The 14,730-nt window shown below is 43.1% G+C and overlaps 1 protein-coding gene across 1 annotated transcript in view; it reads right to left on the bottom strand.

Annotated features, from left to right (window-relative positions):
- Tdrd12 (tudor domain containing 12) overlaps positions 1 to 14,058 on the bottom strand; it is a 69,016-nt gene extending 54,958 nt beyond the window's left edge. Inside the window, exons 1-4 of the mRNA XM_032896138.1 lie at positions 14,035 to 14,058; positions 9,085 to 9,243; positions 5,825 to 5,961; positions 3,966 to 4,085 (exon numbers count right to left, since the gene is read on the bottom strand). Coding sequence (XP_032752029.1) covers positions 3,966 to 4,085; positions 5,825 to 5,961; positions 9,085 to 9,243; positions 14,035 to 14,058 — 440 coding nt within the window. The remainder of the gene's footprint in view (positions 1 to 3,965; positions 4,086 to 5,824; positions 5,962 to 9,084; positions 9,244 to 14,034) is intronic.
- Positions 14,059 to 14,730: the final 672 nt, after the last annotated feature.

The raw sequence follows: 14,730 nt of genomic DNA, 5'->3' as shown, positions 1-14,730 counted from the left end.
TGCAAACTTGTGCAGCTTCTGTAGAAATCAGTGTGGTGCTTCCTCATGATCTTCCCAGCACTAATATACCCAACACCCAGCCATACCACTGCTGGACATATGTCCAAAAGATACTTCGCCTTACCACAGAGATACTTGTTCATCCATGCTCACAGCTGCTCTATGCATAGTAACCAGATACTTAGAAGCAACCTAGATGCCCCTCAACAGGAGAATGAGTAAAAAAACAAACAAACTATGGTATATCAACACAATGGACTATTACTTAATATTTTAAAAAGACATGAAATTCTCAGATAAATGGATGAAACTAGAAAAAAAATCCTTAATGGTGTGTCTCAGACCCACAAAGACAAACAATGGAATATATGCATGAATATGAAAATATTAGCTGTTAAGTCAGTGATAACCAAGCTACCGTCTGTAGAACCCCAGAGGTTAGGTGTAAAGTTAGGGACAAACAGATCTCATTAGGAAGGGGAAACAATAGAGTTACGGATGGATGCAGGAGTTGGAATGCAAGGATCAAGAGAAGGAGAGGGAACAAACGAGGGAATATTAGGGAAAAACAATTAAAATTAGGGGCTGTTTGAGGAGTATGAAAACAATACGGTAAAACCTCCCTCAAATATATGAAGGCGATCTACAGGAAATCCTCAAGTAACAGGGGAGACAGGGTCCCAACTAACCATCTCTTGTCACTAAATGAAGCTTCCTGTACCAGGATTGAGTTATATCAAATTAAGCTGTTGGCCAAAGGGGTCTCATGAAAATCCCTAAACAATCAGGCTGCTGCCAAGACAACAACGGACAGAAAAGCGCCATTGCTGAAGACAACAGCGATGCAGCTCACTGGACATACAGAAGTCCATGGCGCCTAAGCAGCACCTCCACCCTACGTCTAGCGTCTCTGGTGCAGGAGAGACTCTGAACACCAACAAAAGAGAATCGTAAACAGAAAATTAGGAAAATTAGGAAAGCTACTGTATCTGGTATGAATACGGGAGTGCTGGGATTGTTCTGAGGTAGACCTAAGCCGTGAGGAAATCTTTTGGAGTTTGAGATCTGTTGGGGCTGTATTTCTGAAGTAGCTCTATGGCCTTCACAGGACTTCACATTCCTGGTGAACCTGGAATTCCTGTATCATTGAGCACTGCAAACAGTGCATAATAAGGACTGAGAAGAGTGTGGCTCATGTGTTCCTGCAGGCAGCACATAGATCAGATCAGAGGCTCTGGTATGAACAACTTGATTTCCTGTAAAATTAACTTTTGGATAATAATGAATACACTTCTGCAAAGCTACTGGGGGTTCAGCCCACAGAGGTTCTTCTCTCCCTGTTGCTTGCAAAGCCTTATCTCATCCTTGAGTGCCTCTCTTTCTTAGGTTGTCCTGCCCAGCTAAGAATACTGGCACCAGCCACAAATGCTTTCATCTACAATACTGTCCTGCCTGCAAGCTATGTTAGTGCAATGGTGGCAGAAAGTTGTGTGAGTAACCAACCATTGTCTGATCTGACATAAGGCCCACTCCATGAGACAGATCATCTTGTCTTAGGTTTTTGGTCACCCAAGCAGTATCAGATATGGGATCTAAGACAAGATAGCACAGAGACCCTAAGGTAAAATCAAATTGTAGTGTTCTTTTGTAATTTTTTGGGAGACAGGGTTTTTTCTGTGTACCCCTGGTTGTCTTACGACTCAAGAGATCTGCCTGCCTCTGCCTCCCAAGTATTTTTTAAGGTAGTAATAAAATGACATTTGCTATACTCATAGATCAGGGCCGTGCTCAGCCATCATCAGAGACACTTTTCCCTGTAGCTTACAGGAACACATACAGAGAGACCCACAGCCAAATATATGCAGAGAGTGAGAGACCTTAGTACACTCAACCTGAAATGGAATGACTATCATATCACTTCCCTGAAAGATCAGGGAACCCCAAGGAAGAGGAGTTAGAAAGATTGTAAGAGCCAGAGGGGATAAAGGACATCAAGACAACAAGGCCGTCTAAATCAACATGAGCAAAGCTCGTATGAACTCACAGAGACTGAGGCAGTATGCCCAGGGCACGCACAGGTCGACGGTCTGCACCAGGCCCTTAGTGTATTAGCTGTGGCTTCCAGTTTAAGGTTTTTTAATGGGATCCCTGAGTTTGGGAACAAGTGGATCTCTGCTTCTTGTGCCTTCTCTTGGGGTTTGTCTTGTCTAACTCCAATGTGACAGTTTTTGTTTTATCTGTATTATCTCTTAGAAGCCTGTTTTCTAATGAGAGAAAGAAAGTCCATCCCCTCCAGTGTGGATCCGGAGGGGAGGGACTGAGAAACTAATCAGAATATATATTATGTGAGGGAAAAAAATCTTTTTTTTTAAAGGGAGGAAATAATATTGAGGCTCAGTCATTTTCAAAGCAATTTGGTTACGTCAGCAGAATGCCTGGGAAAAGATTTGGTAACAAGATGTCATTATAAATTTCTCACAAGAAAAAATTATAAAAATGGAAAATATTTACACATTTTAGTACTAGAGTTATCAAAACTTATAGCAAGCCAGCTCTCACAGTAGCACCGAGGCAACAAGCAGTCGCCTCACCTCAGCCTCTGGAGTATGTGGATTATGGGAATACACCACCACATCTGGTTTTATTATGTTTATGTTATCTTCTTTATCACACCCTGATTTCCTTGCTTTTAACTTTAGAAAAATTCAGAAGTAAAGCAACTTATCATAGCTTTCCTTGCTAGCAAATGAACCTAAAGGGTAACAAAACCACTCAAAACAAAAAGAAACAGAGAGGGAACTGGAGAGCCCCCACATACAAAATCTGTATGTGTGAACAGTTATTTTATTGACTTCAGAAACAACCAAAGGGCTACATTAGGCTGCTGTGTAAAATTAATGTCAATTTCTTTGAAGAAAAAAAAAAAACAAGAAACAAGAAGAAATCCATATTATCCGTCTCTCAAATGGCCTGGCATCCACCTCGGTCTTTCAGCGCATTCCACTGCCTTCTCATCTCATTTTCTACGCTGCTTACCAGGAAGGAGAATTTAAACACCGAAAGGATTCTGTGTCAACATGTACTGTCTTTTATTTTTACTCTAAGATAACCAAGACATCAAACGCTATCCCCTTATCCAATGAGTTTGTTTTATGTTCTATCTGGAAGTGAACAGTTGTTGGGAGCATAGCAGGAAGGTCCTTGTGCCCACAGATCTCTAGAGAAACCAGGAACGCTACACACACAAAATCATCTTTCCAATGGGAAAGATGAAAAACCTGTTCTTCCATCCAGAAAGCCAAGAAGTAGAAGCAATTAGTAATCTGGTGATCTTCAGTTGTTATCTGTTAGGCCAGGCCATATCAAGCTCCCACAACCAGGACCAGAGGTGGCTAGTAATCTAAGCGACCCTCACAGCCAGGGGCTCCCCAAGTTCCTACAACCAGGATCAGAGGTGGCTAGCCATCCAAATGACCTCTGTGCTCTGTGTATGACTGAGACCTGACAGAGCCTTTGGCCCTTAAGGTAGTACAGATATCATCTCTAGAATCCATCTTCTTGGGGAAAATGATATGTAGCCTGAGTTGAGTTTCAATGTAATTATGCTTCCTTGTGCACCCGTGATTGTATTACACCAAGATCCTCTTATTTTTTCAAATTACACTAGGCTAAACCGCACTGGGAATAGACAGCCTCTTATTAGACTCCCTGAAGTCCATCTAGGTTGATCTCTTCGCAGTCCACTTTCCTGTATGACATCTACAGGGACTCCCCTCAAACAATGACTGCACAGTGCCACGCCACGGTATTACAGGGCTACTCCAACCTGCACTTGAGTGGACTCAATTGTTAATTAACTAGAGTTTACTCTTTGATTGTGCTCTTCATAACAGATAAGAATGGACATACATACAGAAATAAAAGGAGTGCCAGTATTTTAAGCTTTCAAAAAAAGATATACTTACACAATTTCAGCATTGTCTTCACAGAAGTCAATGTGCAATGTCACAGGTTTTGTACAGTAAAGTCTGAATTTTTTTGCTCTGTAAGGAAGCTGCATAAAAGACTCTACTGCAACTCGGATGCTTAAAAGTAAAATACAAATAATTTTATTGTAAGTAAATATATATATATATATAACAAATTCACTTAAAGCACACTTATATATTAATACATTGTTCACTAAAGAGCAAAAGAAAACTTAAGCTTTATGTATAAAGGTCTACACACTGCACATAATCTATGGTATTAATATTCTGTGGCATAAGAGTTTAGGCAAATATATATACATATATACATACACATATATGTGTGTATATATATATAGAGAGAGAGAGAGGGAGAGAGAGAGTGAGGTTATAAATGTTAAGAAATACTGAATAATAATTAAACTTGTGGAGGGGTCTATTTAAATTTTTATTTTTATTCTTTTAGATAAGGTCTCAATATGGTTCAGACTGGCCTATTTCCATGTCCCAAGTACTAGGATTACTGGCATGTGCCACCACCACCATGCCTGGCTACTTACTACTTTTTAATACCAAGTGCAGGCAGGTGAGGTGCCTAGAGGATTAAAGCACCAGCCACCAAGCCTGATGACCCGAGCTTGATCTCTGAGACCTACATGGTGGAAGGAAGGAACTGACTCCTGTAAATTGTCCTCTGACCTTCCCACATGCACTGTGGCTTGGTTATCAACCTCAACACACACAACAAATGCATAAAATTCCAATTTTATCATATGATCAGGATCACACAAAAGTTCCTTTAAACAGATGGATGTTGCCACAAAAGCTGGAGGACTGAAATTTGATAATCTGGTCCATTCTTCTTCAGGCAAACAAACTCCAGGCTACTCTAACCTAACATATTTCAAATGTTCTCTTCGTGGGAGCCCACCCTCCACAGCATCCACACAGGCTGGTTATCCAGAGCAGGTTAGCCAGGACAGGTGGCTGTACTGAACTTCTTACACTCATTTGTCATGTAATTCTCTTGCCCTAAATAAACTAACCAAGGAGAAAATAAGTAAACAAGGAGAAAAGTTCCCAACGGGGACACAACAGTTCTTTTGAAACAAACAATAAATTAAAAGCTATAACGCTCTGAACACTAACTGCTTCTTCCTGTACTCTGTAAACTCTAACGTCCCACTCGCCACATGCCTGACTGTTACAGTGCCTTATTCAGTGGGAACAAGGGTCCTCATGTTTAAATAATGACTTTTTACTCTGGGAAGAAAGTTTGAAAGGTTGTCACAAAACGAAAAAACTAACCTATTAGGTTCCAGTAAACTGTAACAGGTGGGCCCAGAATCAGAGCAGACTGCCCAATGGACATTTGGCTCCTGTGTCCTACACCTTAAGAGACAGCCAAACTCTCTCCTTGTTATACAAGAGAATCAAGAATGTATGCTTGCCTTGCCCTTTCAGGAAAGAAGCCACCTATGAGCCCCATTCTGACTCCCTGTGCTTCCAAGTCTCTCCTTACTTTAAAAATCAACATTGACTTGGTTGGAGAGGTAGCTTGGCAGTTAAGAATACATGCTGCTATGGCAGAAGTCCTGTGTTTGGTTCTCAGTACCCACATTGGGTGGCTCACCCTGCCTGTAAGTCTAACTCCAAGGATCTAATGGTCTTCTGGTGTGAGCACACACACACATGCATGTACATACCAACATACAAAACACATGCACACATAATTCAAAATATATCTTTAAAATTGTTTAAAACAAGAATTAAACGTTATTTCCTTTATTGACATTTTACTTTAAAACTGCCATCTGTCTCCTTAAAGCATATAGACAAAATTAACACGCATGTACTTTTTAGATTTTACTGGAATATACTTGGCAAAATCCACAAGGAAACACTCTGCCAGGTAATGGTCTGCAGAAGAGATGATCGACTTAATCACAGCCCTGCACCAGCACTTCAGCTCCTGACAGTACACCACACACACCTGCGGAATGAGAACAAGCTCGGGGTTAAGTCACAAACGAGAAACTTAAGGTGCCTCAGCTGACCACGGGGCAGAGCAGCAGGGAGCTGGACCTGTCCTTCCTCAGGAAGCACTGTCCGCCAGGAAAGGGGTTCAGGATGATTTTTCTCACTATAGTAGTTCCCGTTAGCAACAGTTTCTGTGCTTACAGTTAACTATAGTCCGAAAAGATGAATGAAAGTTTCAGAAGTCAAAAATTAATAATTTTCAGTAGCCCCCGCTCCAGGTAGCATAAGGAATTCTTACACCATCTCGCTCGACTGACCCTAGCACCTGAGCTGCTCACTTGTGCAGCACAGACTATGTGAACAGTACTGGCCTCTTAGTCACCATCCTGTCCTGGACATCAGGCCAGCTATCATAGGACTGAAACGTTTGCTTCAAATAACCTTTATTTCACATAAAAATAAATAAATCTTATAAGTTAAGTAAATAAACAAATAGAGGAGAAGGAGAGAGGACTCTGAATACCAAAGGGAATACCTGGGCACTAATCAGTAAGATGAAAAATGGAAAAGAATAGGAATCATTCTTAGGATGAAGAAAATGTGGTACATTTACACAATGAAGTATAACTCAGTCAATTAAAACAATAACATCATAAAATTTGCAGGCAAATGGATGGAACTAGAAAAGATCATCTTGACTGAGGTAACCAGACCCAGAAAGACAAACATGGCATGCACTCACTTAAGTGGATATTAGCCATAAAGTAAAGGATAGCCATGCTACAGCCCACAGACCCAAGAAGCTGAGTGATAATTAAGGGCTAAGGTGGGGGGGGTGACACATGAAATTCACTGAGAAGGGGAAATAAAATCGACATCAAGGGTGGGTGAGGAGAGGGAACTGGACAGAGGTCGGGGTGGGACTGGAAACAGGAGGTATCTCTGGGACAAGCTAGAAACCTAGGGCAATGGAAACACCCTGGGATCGATGAGGGTGATCCTAGCTAAGACTCTTAGCAATGGAGGATACAGAGCTTGAACTGGCCATCTCCTATAACCAGGAAGGGGTCCAGTGGAGGGACTGGGACACCAGCCAAGCCACAAAACCTATCTACAATTTTTCCTGCCAACAAGATGTGCTGGGGTAAAGGTGGTGAAGAAACTGTGGGAGTGGCCAACCACAGAGTGGTCTAGCTTAAGACCCATGCTATAAATGGGAATCCACCTCTGAAACGCCCAGAAGGCCTGGAGCCAGAGGCTGGATAGGCCAGAGACCCACAACAGAACCAAACACAAATGGGGGAAAAAACCATGAAATGATTCCTATACTCATGGATGGGCATCTAGCTCAGTTGTAATTAAAGAGGCTTCACCCAGCAACAGATGGAAACAGATGCAGAGACCCGCGGCCGAATATTAGGCAGAACTTGGGGAAAACCTCTGAAGAGGGGGAGGAAGGATCGTAAGAGCCAGAGGGTACCAAGGACACCACAAGAAAAACCACACAACCAACCAGCCTGGGCCCATGAGGGTCCACAGAGACTGAACTGCCAACCCGGAAATCTGCATGGGACTGACCAGGCCTCTGCACATGCATTGCAGTTGTGTAGCTTGGTCTTCTGGTGAAACCACTGTGTCTGACTCTGGTGCCTGCTTTGGGGACCCTCTCCCCTCCTAGGTGGCCTTGTCTAGCCTAATAGCAGGTGCCTAGTCTTACTGCAACTTAGTATGCCAGGCTGGTTGATATCCATCAAGGCCAGCCCTTTTCTGAAGAGAAATGGATGAGGAGCAGCTAGGGTTTGGGGGAGCAGTGGAGGGGGAGGGAGAAGGAGAAGTGGGAGGGAAAACTGTGGTCAGGATAGAATATAAAAATTTTTAAAAAGAGAACCATTCTTAAGTGTTCAGACAACAAAACTTTCTTTCTTTTTGCTTTGTGTTTGAGACAGGGTCTCTCTACATAGGCCTGACTGTCCTGGAACTCACTATGCACCAGGCTGGCCTTAAACTGATCTACCTGCCTTTGCCTCCTTCTAAATGCTGGGATTAAAGGCATGAGACACTATACACAACTATTTCATATTTTATTAGTTAATAAATGAGAAGTTCTACATAAATGAATGCTAACTCATAATGCACAAGAATGAGAAAAAAATCTCATATCAGAACCACAAAGGAAAGCTGATGGTCACTACTGAATGGAGCAGAGCCACCCTAAGTGAAACACTGCGCTGGTGATGTCTGGAATGAGACCAGGCTGTCACAACCTCAGTCCATGGCATCTTAGCACCTCTCAGAGTCCTACCTTCCACGTTACTACAACAGGATACATATTCACAGAATACATACTGAGGGAAAGAGACCTCAAATCCATCCAAAACATTTATCTATGCTTATGTCTATACAAAATATAAAGGACAAAAGGAAAAGCTTAAACAGACTCTCTGAAATATACAGACACAAGTGCACACACACTTTCAAGGACCAACTGACCAAGTTTCATTTTAGTAGCTAACATTTAGCTAACATCAAAAACAATACATCATGTTACTAATGATGATGGGGTGGGGAACTCAAGTGTTTCCTAGTCATTTTCTTAAAACACACTTAATAAATCTTTCCTACCACACTATAATAAAAATTCCCTCTCCTGGAACAGGCCTGAGGGCCACACAGCGGACAGTGGCAGTTTATGTTGCAAGAATACACAGGGGCCAGGACATGGAACAAGTAGAAGTTTCCCAAAGCCTGAGTAATAAAACAAAAACAAACAAACAAAATAACAAACAAACAAAAAAAGGCAACCCTAGCCCCATGTCCCACTTGCTAAAGGCCTGCATTTATATGTTGGGCCCTGGAAACCATGTGCTGCCTCCTTTGCCCATGTTACAAAAAATCAGTTGACTGAGATATCTCTGCCAGTAAAAGTCCCTGCTGCCAAGGCCCAAGTTTGATCCCTGGTAGGAGAGCCTTGCCTAACCATCCTCTACCAAGACTTTGTTCTAGTGTGTGCAAAATAAACCAGTACCAAGCAGTGACAGAACTAAAGTATTCCCAAACTTTTACTATCTAGGAATTGACTATTTTGCATTTTCAGCTGTTTTGAGACCCTGAGATCAAAGCACATTTAGGTACATACCTGGCCTTCTTCTAGCATTAACGGCTTTATTTCTATGTCTTGACACATGCTGTTATAGAAGTCATTCATGGCACTGTTTAGTTTTTGGTAGTCAACTTCTTGTTCTAAAAAATGACTACATCCTTTTATAATTACCCAGAAGCAACCTGGATCTTCAATCTGTAGTATTAAGAAGACAAAACAATGTATGACTTAGAAGTACAGTCATATGACATAAAGCCTGAAACCGCAGTGACAGTAATGTCAGTGACCTAACAAATCTTTGACAAGAACCTTTGTCTTAAACAGTTGGACTGAAGCAGAGAAATGGCACATTTATGTGGGTTGATGCCAGCCTGGTCTCCATAGTGAGTTCCAGAATAGCCAGAAGTGAGACCCTGCTGGAAACACAAAACAAAAAGATCTGATAGAAGATAAAATCCTGAAACACATAAACAAAAATAGGCAAGCAATTCTCAATTATGTGCAACTCAAAAAGCAAACAGCATAGTGGGCATGGTGGCACACATGTGTAACTCAAGAGGCTGAGGCAGGGTGATCACAAGTTCAAAACCAGCCTAGACTATGAGTCTAAAACCTGTTTCAAACTCTGCCCCCCCAAAGGCAAAAAGATGCCCTTCATCTCCAATATTTAAAAAGTATACATGATATACATAAGCAAGTTATAGACAGTATTTATAACCTGTTAAAGAAACAACCACAACAAAAACCCAAAACAAGAACAGAAGTATAGGAGCCAAGAAAGGCCTGAGTCTGTAAGAAACAGATAAAATCCTATGTGAATGTCTTGACACGGGCACAGGCATGTCAAGGATAGCACTGCCTCAGACCCATGGGAACTAGCAAAGCCTTCCTCTGGCCGGAGTGAGCCAGTAAGAACAACTGGCTGAAAAACTACCATGCTCGCTTACACTTTGTTAATCTATGACAAATTGCATAGTTAGGACAGGGTGTGGGTTCTGGAGAGTTAATTTGTTTTCTTTTCCTGTAGTAAGTAATGTTATTTCTTGTAAAGACATTGGAAAACACATTGCTTTTTCATAACTACTCACTAAAAGAAAACGAAAGTGTAATCACATTGTAACTGTATGCTGCTTGAAAAGTTTTTGCTGGGATATATAAGTTATGGAAGGAAGAGTAAAGGATGGGGGCTGGAGCATCCGCCAACCATGTGTATGTGTAAGGTTTGTGTGTGGTGGGTTGGAACATTGATGCTTTCATCCATCAACTATGTGTATGTGTATATGTGCAAGGTTTGTATGAGAGTGTGCTGAACATTCTTCCATCCATCACTATGTGTGTGAATATGAGTAAGGTTTGTGTGAATGAGGGCTGGAACATTGTTCCTTCCATCCATCAACCATGTGTATGTATGTACATATGTGGAACTTGTCTGGTTTTGTCTTGGAGCTTACTCCATCCACCAATTGTGTGTGTGTATGTATGTATGTATGTATGTATGTATGTATGTATAGAATGCTTGGAACCTGCTTGTTGGAGCTTTACTCTAACCATTCTATGTGTGAATGTGTGTTTCTGTTTGTGGTTATGTATGTACATGTGTGTACATATGTATGCATGCATGTATATATGTATGCGTACATATGTGTGTGTATGTGTGTATGAAGTTATTGGACACTGCCTTTTGTTTCATCCATGAAGTGTGTAAGTGTGTGTGTGTGTGTGTGTGTGTGTGTATACATGTGTGAATTCTTTCTCTATCCTCTTTCTTGCTGGCCCCAAGGAATCCAAAGAATTCATAGTTTTTCCACTGGCCACAGGGAGTGCCTGCCCCAGTAAATTAAATTTTGCTTCCTCAGATAAAATCCCCAATCTCTGACTGCCTTTGTCAGTAGCCCCTATAGTTATCTGGATCCACCCCCGTCAGCAGCTCTAAACACTGACTCCCAGTGGCTGTCTGCCTCAGTTTACCTACCACATGGATGCCAAAGCCAGTTATTGGCAGCTTGCTTAGCCGTATATGGAGTCCTAGGTTGAAGCCACAGCACTACATAAAATTCACCATGGTAGTGCATGCCTGTAATCCCAGCCCTCCTGAGAGGGAGGATTAGGCTACTGAAGAAGACAGAGGCCAGTCTCAGCTGAAGACACTGTATCAAAACAAAACTAGCTGGAGGAAGTCATACCTGATTTCAAAACCTACTACAAAACCACAGTAATCCAAACAGTGTGGTGCTACTGTAATCAGACACACAGACCAGAAGGATAAACGTCCCAGAGCCACCTCCTTTACAATGTGGCCCAGTAATGGCTGACAAAGGCAGTACAGTCATTCTAGGGGAAATGATTGTCCAAAACTTTGAGTGGGAAGCTGAGTACTTCATGCCAAAGGATGAACCAGCACCAGACAGAAAAATTAATCCCTGGGGCTGGCAGAATGGCTCACTTGCTGGGGAAGCCTGGTAATTTGAGCTCAGTTTCTGAAACCCATGGAAACAAAGGAGAATTAACTCTGCAGCTTTCACAGGGATGCTGCCACAGCATGTGCCTCCTCATAATAAACATGAATGCAAGATGGCTATAAAACTCTTGGAGGCAAACAATACAAAAGCCTTCCATTATATTTGGCATTGGCTGCTTGGCTATGACACAGCAAAAGGAAAAGTAAACTACTAAACTGATCGAAAGTGTATCATGGGTTGGGGATTTAACTCAGTGGTAGAGCGCTTGCCTAGCAAGTGCTAGGCCCTGGGTTCGATCCCCAGCTCAAAAAAAAAAAAAAAGTGTATCATATGACTCCAAAGAGACTATGACTGTAACAGTCAACCATGTACTCTAGTCTCCTTTCTGTGGCTATGACCAAAAACAATGCAAGAGAGAAACAGGCTATCTGGCTTACAGTTCCAAGCTGTAGTCCATTACTGCAGGGAAATGAAGCCAAGGTTGGAACTAGAAGGAGTGAGTCTCCCAGAGTGGAAACACCTGGATCTTTACTTGCTTCTGCTCAGCTAGCTTTCTCATTTATACTATCCAGGAGGGCCAAAGCCCTCAATAGGGTGTGTCTTCTCACATCAATTAACAATCAACACACACACACACACACACACACACACACACACACACACACACACAGGTCAGGTTGATCTAGGTAATTCCTAATTGAGATGCTCTTCCCAGATGATCAATTCTAGGTTGTATCAACTCTTAAGTAACCAGCACATCATGGAGTAGGAGAAAAATCACTTCTCTGCAGAGGGGGAGAAAAGAGCCTTGTGCACACAGATAAGCACTGGAGAAGCCAGAAGGTTAAACACACAGATTACCTATTCAGTGGAATGAGGTGCGCAGCCACTCTTCCTGGAATGCCAGGAGCGATGGAGTTTAACAACCTGGTGACCCTTTGCTGTCTGATGAGACAGGCTCTGCCCATATCTCCCAGAATTCATGTTTTTACTTAGCCCAGATCTTTCTTCTATGCTTTTAGATCATAAACCTATTCTCATGAATGATGTCACTTGTGCTTTCATCAGCCTAAGTGACTTCTGTGTTATCTCTGTGCCAGGCCAACCCAAACACCAACCGGCGTGTTACGTTTACCTCAGTCTAACTCCCTAGACCCTAAATCTTGGGCACTATCTCTGAGCCAACAGTACCCATTCTTGTGAAAGAAACCAGGCGTGGTTTATAAAGAATCTCAACCTCTTAAACAGGTCTTAAATTGCTGTACTCTTCAGACTGAGTTCATTGTGATCTGAATACTCGCCACCCCCACCCCCACAATTGTGCTGTGCTTAAACATGGCTGAAGTTAAGTGATATGGGCCAGATTCTAAAAGGCCAGCAGGAGCTACAATATAATTACCTCACCTTGTGAAGCTTGTAAAGCCTGCAGGGGAATCACCACACTTTTCAGGTAAGGGACTGATAATTCAGAATGTAAAGAGAACACTGTGTTGTGAGACTCGAGCACCACACTATAAATCCAAACAGCTCAAAACAAATAAACAAACAAAAAAAAACAAAACAAAACAAAAAAAAAACAATGCACTGAGGACTTGAGGTGGCATTTTTTTCCAATGGAGCTAATCACATGAAAAGATGCTTGATGGATTGTGGAGACTGCTCTGTGGTTAAGAGTGAGTGGCTGGTTGCTCTGGCAGACCCCGAATTCCACTCTCATCAATCAGTTGCTTGCACCTACATTGGGTGGGTGGGTGGGGGGAGACCTCACAACAGCCTGGAGCTCCAGCTCAGAGAGTTAGTTCCTGCACTCATGCACATATCCATACACAGACACATAAAAAATAATTGTTAAAAGATTCCTGACATTGCTGGGTGCAGTAGTATACAACTTTGACCCCAGCACTGGAGAGGCAAAAAGGCAGGTTGATCTCTGTAAGTTCAAGGCCATCTTGGTCTACATAAAGAGTACCAAGCAAGCCAGAGCTAGAGTTAAGCAGCTAAAATAAATACATTTGTTAAACTAAGCAGGAGCAGTAGGATGATTGAGTAAAAGGTGATTGCTAACAGGCCTGACGACCGGAGTTCAGAAGCCTCACGTCAATTGCCCTCTGACCTCTACACGTGCACCATGGCACAGGCACTCCCACAAGGATAACACACGCACAAATTTTAGAATGAGTGACCTTACCAAGGTTACAAGGCCTAAGTTTACAGAATAAATTCAATTGTAACTGATCGGTTCACCAATGACTATTTAATTTGGGGAGCTGCTGTTTGTGAGGTTGCGTCTCACTATGTAGCCCGGGCTGGCCCAGAACTCACTGTGATTTCCCTGCATGCTCCACTGTGCCCAGTTCATATACTGAATATTTGAAGTATATTAGCATTTGCCACCACATCTGCAACCAGGGTGCAACTGCTCCACTCGCTCAGCTGAAAGCGAGCCGAAGGCACCCGAGCTTTGGAGACCCAAGATGGCAGCCGCACGTGGGGAAGCTCCTCGAGGAAGGCCTCAGGCACTCCTCACCTTCAGAACCAGGACCTCGAGCATCCTGCAGACACTTCCTTGCCCTTCTCTCACAGAGGAGCTCACACCACACAGACAGGTGAGACAGCACACGGAGTGAGAGTGCACGTCCTTCACCGCCAACAAATTGGACGCTTCGACCTTGCCTGGGAGATTCTGCACTAGCAGCCTTCGCAAGGCCCTCGCACGCACTCTTAACGGCCCGCGCTCACCCCGCGCCTGCGCACAGAGCTCCAGAGGGCTAGAAAGCACCTGCGTGCTAACGGCCTGGATAACGGCCTGGCTGTGCACAGCGCCACCCTCAGGCTGGGCGGTGAACTACAGCTCTAGGGAGGCTGCATGGTCCATCTCCCCCAGAGCAACCTGTACAGGGTTTTTACTTGTCCCATTCCCAGACCCCCAGGATAGAATGACTGCATGCAAGCTAACTCTTTAGCAGTGTGCCTGCCTGGAGACTCTGCTCTCCACTCCCCCCGGGGCCAGCTTGCAGCCTCCATCACAGCACTTACATTGGATCTCTTCCATATCAATACCTGACTTTGGCTTGCAGCCATCGCGGGGTGCTCAAATCAGCCACTCAGAACTTGTGTCTTCCTGGCATTTCCACCTGACCACATTTTGGAAAAGGCCCCACCTCCTGAGCCAGGTTCTACCCACACCTGTACTTTATTGTGGTAGCATAGGGGTTTTTAAAAC

This window comes from Rattus rattus, chromosome 2 (genome assembly GCF_011064425.1).
Source record: "Rattus rattus isolate New Zealand chromosome 2, Rrattus_CSIRO_v1, whole genome shotgun sequence".
NCBI classification, from domain to species: domain Eukaryota; kingdom Metazoa; phylum Chordata; class Mammalia; order Rodentia; family Muridae; genus Rattus; species Rattus rattus.
This window is presented reverse-complemented; position numbering and strand designations above follow the sequence as displayed.